Source organism: Notolabrus celidotus, chromosome 6 (genome assembly GCF_009762535.1).
Source record: "Notolabrus celidotus isolate fNotCel1 chromosome 6, fNotCel1.pri, whole genome shotgun sequence".
Taxonomy (NCBI): domain Eukaryota; kingdom Metazoa; phylum Chordata; class Actinopteri; order Labriformes; family Labridae; genus Notolabrus; species Notolabrus celidotus.
The window spans coordinates 35,862,068-35,870,159 of NC_048277.1; the positions used below are offsets into that span (position 1 = coordinate 35,862,068).

Sequence of the window (8,092 nt, forward strand, 5' to 3'; positions counted from 1 at the left end):
TGGTCAGGATACATCTTTTGTTTTGTATCTCTGACACTGTACAGACTATCTAGATGACGTGTGTGATGTGTTGGCTTGTCAAACATCTACTTCAGGACTGAACTTGGGAAAAAGGCCTTCAGGTTTGCTGCTCCCTCGACCTGGAATGCCTTACTAAAGGATCTAAAACTGTCTGACATGATATCTTTGAATGCTTTTTAACGGTCCTTAAACGACTTGGAGGCTGAAGCATCTGTCTGCAGATGTTTTGTTTAAATGTGATATGCTGTTTTTCTGGAGGTACCTGTTGTGTAGCTGATGTATGCATCTGCTATTTGTATGTATGTCTATTGTAAAATTGTAACTCTGTAACTGTGCAGCTGCATATCAATCAATCAATCAATCTTTATTTGTATAGCGCCAAATCACAACAAACGTTATCTCAAGACGCTTTTACAAACATCGGAGGTCTAGACCACTCTATGTCAAATTATGAACAGAGACCCAACACCAAGACAGGGTAAGACTCAGTCTGACCCCACCTTAATCCATCATGAGCATTGCACATCACAGTATTTAGCTAGTTACAGTGGTGAGGAAAAACTTCCTTTTAACAGGCAGAAACCTCAGGCAGAACCAGACTCATGTTAGACAGCCATCATGCCTCGACTGAGTTGGGTCTGGAAAGACAGATAGAGGGGAGTAAGAGAGAGAGGTGATAGTGATGAGACGAGTCGTAGAAGCTGTTGCCGCTGGAGTCCAGCACGTCCGTATCAGCTGGAGTCCAGATCGTCAGCAGCAGGAGGACGTCTACGGCAGCTCAGAGGAATCTACGAGACAATGGAGCTCAGGGACTCCAGAAAGGTCTATGGTTAGTAACTTTAATGGGACAGGCAGAGTTAAAGTAAGTGATGAAGGGGTTGGGGGGAAGAGGGTGAGCTAGGATCCCAGTGTGTCAGTGTGCCAGTTCCCCCGGCAGTCTAGGCCTATAGCAGCATGACAAAAGCTGGTCCAAGCCTGATCCAGCTCTAACTATAAGCTTTATCAAAAAGGAAAGTTTTAAGTCTACTCTTAAAAGTGGAGAGGGTGTCTGCCTCCCGGACCCTGACTGGTAGATGATTCCAAAGGAGAGGGGCCTGATAACTGAAGGTTCTACCTCCCATACTACTTTTATCTTGGCCAGGACTCTCTTGGAAAAGAGATTTTTAATCTCAATGAGCATTTCCTGGTTAAATAAAGGTTATAATAACTTCATGAAGATGTTCCAAAGTTTTACAGACCATAAACTTAACATTTCTCCTCCTATGTTTCTTCAGGCGGTCGAGCATATGGAGAAGACAAAAGCCCTCAACATGAAACCTGAAGTGAACCGTAAGTGTTGCTGTAATTTTTTTTAAAGCTTTAAAGCAGGGGTGTCCAAACTTTTTTCAAAGAGGGCCACATATGATGTTATTTTTATTTTTATTTATTTAACCTTTATTTAACCAGATAAGTCCCATTGAGATCAAGACCTCATTTTCAAGGGCGACCTGGCCAAGAGGTCAGCAGCACACGTCAGAATAAATGGCACAACTCAACAACATGGAACATATATGCAGACAGTATGTAGAAGCAAACAATAATAATTTAAAAAGTGCAACTTATTTTCAAGTGAAGTGCAGTTTGTGAATATAAAACAGCATTTAAAAACACAGGCACTGTTCTGGGGTCTGTCCTTCATTTAAGATAGACTTAAAGGTGTCCAGAGAGATGAGATCCGACAGATTCAAGTCCTTCTGGAGTTTATTCCAAGCAGTAGGAGCAGCAAAACTGAACGCTGTCTTACCGAACTCTGTCCGAACACGGGGAACACACATCCGCAAAGTGTCGCAGGAGCACAAGGCATAGTGACTTCCTGATCTCTGAAGATAAACACATAAATACATTGGGACCAAGCCAAGTAGACATTTGTAAATTAGATGAAGCCAATGTGTTTGCCTGCGCACACTCAGGGATGGCCAGTCGGCTCTGACATAAAGCTCACAGTGGTGAGTGAGGCGTTTGCAGCCCGTGACAAACCTCAGCGCGCAGTGATACACACTATTTAAAGACAACAAACATTTAGCCGAGGCTCCCAAGTACAAAACATCACCATAATCAATAAGAGGCAAGAATGTTGCAGAGACTAAAAGTTTCCTCGCTCCGAGGGAGAAACAGGATTTATTCCTGTAAAGGAAACCTAGTTCCACCCTAAGTTTGGAGACCAGGCTGGATATATGAGTTTTAAATGAAAGCTCCCTATCGAAAATAAAACCCAAGTATTTGTAATTAGCGACAAGTTCTATGGGTTTCCCTTGTGAGGTTACGATCAAGGGGACGTTTTCTTGGGACTCATTTGAAGTAGAAAAAAGCATCAATTTGGTTTTGTCTGCATTCAGGACCAGTTTTAGTCAGAATGCCTCAGGGCCAGTGGCTCTATTTAATGACAATTATTTTAATTTGTTTCTCAATAAAACAGTAACTAGGAAGTCCATATGAGGCTTTTTGAGATGTTTCTGGATTGACTTTAGTTTGGTTTGTGCACTTGAAAGAAACTGCAAAGATGATTCAGAAGGTGATTCATTTCTTTGCTATGAATAACATAATTTAAGATGGAAGCTTGGGGCCATAAATAAATGGACTTTGGGCCGCAATTGGCCACCGGGCCGTACTTTGGACATGCCTGCTTTAAAGAGTTTGGCTTTGCGGTTACATTTTCACGCCCTAAAGTCCTTGAATCAGGCGGCTCTTTACCCCACTTTCCTCCTAGTTCTAACTCTAGAACTCTGCCCTGTCCTCTCTTAATAAGCCCCAATAAACTCAAAAAGAAGCCTTCCTAAAGTGAGTGCTACCAAACTGAACAAGTGCTTTGTAAGACAGAACAATCACACACAGTTCAGCTCTTCCTGCCAAGAACAATCCACAGATTTAAACAGTAGTGACGGTAGAAACACGAGGGGCTCAGAGGTGTTGATCAGGCTGTCTCCGGTCTGAAGCCTGTACTACAAAGCAGCCTCTTTTCCTGCTCGGCTTCACTGAACCAAAGAAAGGTGATCACTCTATAAGCCGTCACATGAAGCTGGTTATCAACATGATCAATCTGGTTACTCTGAGCGCGCTCACAGGAACTTGCTAAATGCTGCAAAGTGCTCTGCTCATGGTGGATTAAGATGAGATCAGAGTCCTGTCTGTAAGATGGGACTGGATCTTATCCGGTCTTGATGTTGGGTCTTTGTTAATTATAGAACATAGAGTACGGTCTAGCAGGGTTCCCACGCGTCCTGGAAAACCTGGAAAACAGTTGACCAGTTTTCCAGTACTGGAAAACACCTGGAAAATAGGAAAAAAAAAGTGAAATGTCCTGGAAAATGATTCCAACATGACTGTGTGCGACCTGACAAGGTTAAAAAAAACACATCCCCATTCAACATTTGTGACCATTTTTGTCATTCAGTTCTATTTAGGTCAATGTATGCACTGATCCTCTGATTATTATTATTGTTTATTTATTTCAGTAAGGCAGCTTCCAGAGTCCTTTGCTGGCTCTTTTGTTTTTTACTTAGCTCATTTTATGTTTTTTGAGAAAAGAGAAAGCTGGGATGAGAGTTGCCCATCATTGTTACTTGGTTGCACTGATAAGGTTCTGTACATCTGTGGTTGCATTGTTCTATAATTAATTTGCCATCATTTTTAAGCATGTAAGAGATGATTTCATGGATAGCCATAGACTGCACGTCTTTCAATGTAGACTCCCACTGAGAGGAACATATCAGACTATTTAGGAATTAAATTAGGAACTACATTTAGACTGCCATACCAGCTTGATCATCACTGAAAATGTCCTGAAAATGTCCTGAAAATGTTCTGGAAATGTCATGGAAAAGTGCTGAAAATGTCCTGAAAATGTCCTGGAAATGTTCTGGAAATGTCCTGGAAATGTCTTGAAAATGTCCTGAAAATGTCCTGGAAATGTCCTGGAAATGTCTTGAAAATGTCCTGAAAATGTCCTGGAAAAGTGCAGAAAATGTCCTGGAAATGTCCTGAAAATGTCCTGAAAATGTTCTGGAAATGTCCTGAAAATGTCCTGGAAATGCCCTGAAATTTCCTGGAAATGCCCTGGAAATGCCCTGGAAATGCCCTGGAAATGCCCTGGAAATGCCCTGGAAATGCCCTGGAAATGTGCTGGAAATGTCATGGAAATGCCCTGGAAGTGCCCTGAAAATGTCCTGGAAATGTCCTGAAAATGTTCTGGAAATGTCCTGAAAATGTCCTGAAAATTCCTGGAAATGCCCTGGAAATGTCCTGGAAATGCCCTGAAAATTTCCTGGAAATGCCCTGGAAATGTGCTGGAAATGCCCTGAAAATGTCCTGGAAATGTCCTGGAAATGTCCTGGAAATGTCCAGGAAATGCCCTGGAAGTGCCCTGAAAATGTCCTGGAAATGTCCTGGAAATGTCCTGAAAATGTCCTGAAAATGTCCTGGAAATTCCCTGAAAATGTCCAGGAAATGTCCAGGAAATGTCCTGAAAATGTGCTGGAAATGTCCTGAAAATGTGCTGGAAATGTCCTGGAAATGTCCTGGAAATGTTCTGGAAATGTCCTGGAAATGCCCTGGAAATGTCCTGGAAATGTCCTGAAAATGTCCTGAAAATGCCCTGAAAATGTCCTGGAAATGCCCTGGAAGTGCCCTGAAAATGTCCTGGAAATGTCCTGGAAATGCCCTGGAAATGTTCTGGAAATGTCCTGAAAATGTCCTGAAAATGCCCTGAAAATGTCCTGAAAATTCCTGGAAATGCCCTGGAAATGTCCTGGAAATGTCCTGGAAATGTCCTGGAAATGTGCTGGAAATGCCCTGAAAATGTCCTGGAAATGTCCTGAAAATGTCCTGGAAATGTCATGAAAATGTCCTGGAAATGTCATGAAAATGTCCTGAAAATTCCTGGAAATGCCCTGGAAATGTCCTGGAAATGTCCTGGAAATGTCCTGGAAATGTCCTGGAAATGTTCTGGAAATGTTCTGGAAAATGATTTTGGAAAAGAGTGGGAACCCTGTCTACTGTAGACCTGTTCTGTTTGGAGAGAGTCTGAGGAGAACATTTGCTGTGATTGATTGATAAACTCAACTCATGAATGATGTGACTCTCTGTTGCAGAGGCCGGCGTCCCCGTAGCTGAAGCAGACCGTACTCCAGGCGTCAGTCAACCCGTGCAGGACGTCCCAGTGCCGGGCCACTCTTAGCAGGACCCTTTAACCCCTCTGTGTGCCGTGTGAGTGACTGTGAGCCTGTGTACACGTGTGCTTGCCTTCTAATGACTTTAAATTTGACTGTTTTGTTGAGGATTGTAAAAAAAATACTACTACCCCAGCGTCCTGTACGCTGCACTGAACGGAGCTGAGGCTGTGGCGCTGGTCCAGATTCTCTCGTGGACAATCAATCTTTTTGTTTCCTTTGGTTTTGATCTTTTAACCCTCGTGGACTTTGATCCGCGGGGGGAAGTACTTTGTGGTGAAATAGGGAAGGCTTTTGGCCTGAATGTTTTGAAGAGTAGACACTGTAGTTTATCGCCTCCTTTTCTTTTTGAAGTGAAGCGTATTTATTTATTCCTGCAAAAGGAGCTTAAAATCAGAGCAATGAATGTCAGAAAGTTTACTGTAGCCGTTAAGGAGGGCCGCTGCCTCATGAAGGAAATGGCAGGATGTGGATTAGAGCAAGTTTCAGAACGTAATCATGAAACAGTCAAATCTGAACGCATAAATTAACGCTCCATGCTCAGTTTTACTGCCGTTTATCTTTTAACTTTAACATTTCAAAACTGCAGTTTCAGTTTTACCCACAATCCTTTGCACCAAACAATTTAACTTTCAAGCTCTATTTTTTATACAAAGTTACGCCTACAGATTGAGTTTAATTGCTCTGGATTAATTGACTGAAGAGAATATTCTTTTACAGATGACGTTACATAGAGTTTATATTTTGATGTTTTAATTGAATATAATTGTTCCTGTGTTAGCCTAACAGTCGTGTGGATGAAGTGGTTGTACGAGTGTGTTTCATGATACTTTTGTTTATTTATTTTGTCCACTGATGAACTCTCACTGAGTCTTTAACTCTGGCCAATCATGCACATGCTACAAGATTATATATGAAGATGATTAGTGATACAAAGAAAAGGCCAGTTTGCATCATTTCATTTTCTGTCCCTTTCAAATTGCAGCTAAATTTGTGTTCCAGTGAATTCCCTGATCTAATGAAACTGTTGTGTAAGGTTTGAATGTGGATAATAAAGTGAATGAGCTTGCAGGTCTACATCTTTTTATTGTGCACACACACTGGATGAGTGATTGTCTAAAACACAACCTGTAGAGAATCAGTACAAACAAGAGTTCGCTTCAGAAAGAGTATGCAAGTGTTTATTTTTACAGCTGAAGAGAGAGAGAGAGAGGGGGGGGACCTTATACAGTCTATGGGGGGGACATGTGGTGAGAGAGTGCAGAGGGTGACATGCAGTAGAGGGTCACGGCGGGGAGTCGATCCAGCGACCCTCTGTGACGAGGGCTTCAGTATGAGGTGCAAACAGCTAGGACAAGTGGTGCAATCCAAAAAGAGCAGTCAAAGAAACATCATCATTACAAAGAGCAAATCAAACATCATCATTACAAAGAGCAAATCAAACATCATCATTACAAAGAGCAAATCAAACATCATCATTACAAAGAGGCTGAAGCAGAAAGAAAGTGGTTGTTAAGTTGATATTGTAGAAGTGAGTGGATTTACAATACTTAATGAAAGATGTGCTCCCTACAAGCCTCATTATTATAGTGCTTCATTCAGTTCATCCACAGTTTAATATATGGGGCACCTTTTACAGAGCACACTGAAAATAACAGCTCCAAAATATCATAAGAATGTAGTGTGAATTTTTAAAAGTCACTTTTTTTTAATCACATTTAGAGGAATATATGCGTTATATGTTAAATCTAACTGTTTAAACTAAATAATAAATCTAAATACTAATTATAAATCTAAATGTTTGATCTAAATTTAGAGCTAAATGTTAAATCTAAATGTTTAATCTAAATTTAGAGCTAAATGTTAAATCTAAATGTTTAATCTAAATTTAGAATTAACTGTTAAATCTAAATGTTTAATCTAATTTTTGGAAATAAATGTTAAATCTAAATGTTTAATCTAAATTTTAGAACTACATGTTAAATCTAAATGTTTAATCTAATTTTTGGAACTAAATGTTAAATCTAAATGTTTAATCTAAATTTAGAACTAAATGTTAAATCTAAATGTTTAATCTAAATTTTAAATCTAAATACTAATTATAAATCTAAATGTTAAATCTTAATTTTAGAACTACATGTTAAATCTAAATACTAATTATAAATCTAAATGTTAAAACTAAATGTTTAATCTAAATTTTAAAACTACATGTTAAATCTAAATACTAATTATAAATCTAAATGTTTAATCTAAATTTAGAGCTAAATGTTAAATCTAAATGTTTAATCTAAATTTAGAATTAAATGTTAAATCTAAATGTTTAATCTAATTTTTGGAACTAAATGTTTAATCTAAGTGTTTAATCTAATTTTTGGAACTAAATGTTAAATCTAAATGTTTAATCTAATTTTTGGAACTAAATGTTAAATCTAAATGTTTAATCTAAATTTAAAACGAAATGTTAAATCTAAATGTTTAATCTAAATTTTAAATCTAAATACTAATTATAAATCTAAATGTTTAATCTAAATTTAGAATTAAATGTTAAATCTAAATGTTTAATCTAATTTTTGGAACTAAATGTTTAATCTAAGTGTTTAATCTAATTTTTGGAACTAAATGTTAAATCTAAATGTTTAATCTAATTTTTGGAACTAAATGTTAAATCTAAATGTTTAATCTAAATTTAGAACTAAATGTTAAATCTAAATGTTTAATCTAAATTTTAAATCTAAATACTAATTATAAATCTAAATGTTAAATCTAAATTTTAGAACTACATGTTAAATCTAAATACTAATTATAAATCTAAATGTTAAAACTAAATGTTTAATCTAAATTTTAAAACTACATGTTAAATCTAAATC

The 8,092-nt window shown here is 38.1% G+C and overlaps 1 protein-coding gene across 2 annotated transcripts in view; it reads left to right on the forward strand.

Moving 5' to 3' along the window:
* LOC117813714 (nucleobindin-2-like) overlaps positions 1-6,296 on the forward strand; it is a 31,356-nt gene extending 25,060 nt beyond the window's left edge. For both annotated transcript variants that reach the window (XM_034684712.1, XM_034684711.1), the window contains 2 exons: positions 1,296-1,350; positions 5,148-6,296. In XM_034684712.1, the coding sequence (XP_034540603.1) occupies positions 1,296-1,350; positions 5,148-5,233 (141 nt within the window). In that variant the 3' untranslated portion in view covers positions 5,234-6,296. The remainder of the gene's footprint in view (positions 1-1,295; positions 1,351-5,147) is intronic.
* The last annotated feature ends 1,796 nt before the right edge of the window (positions 6,297-8,092 follow it).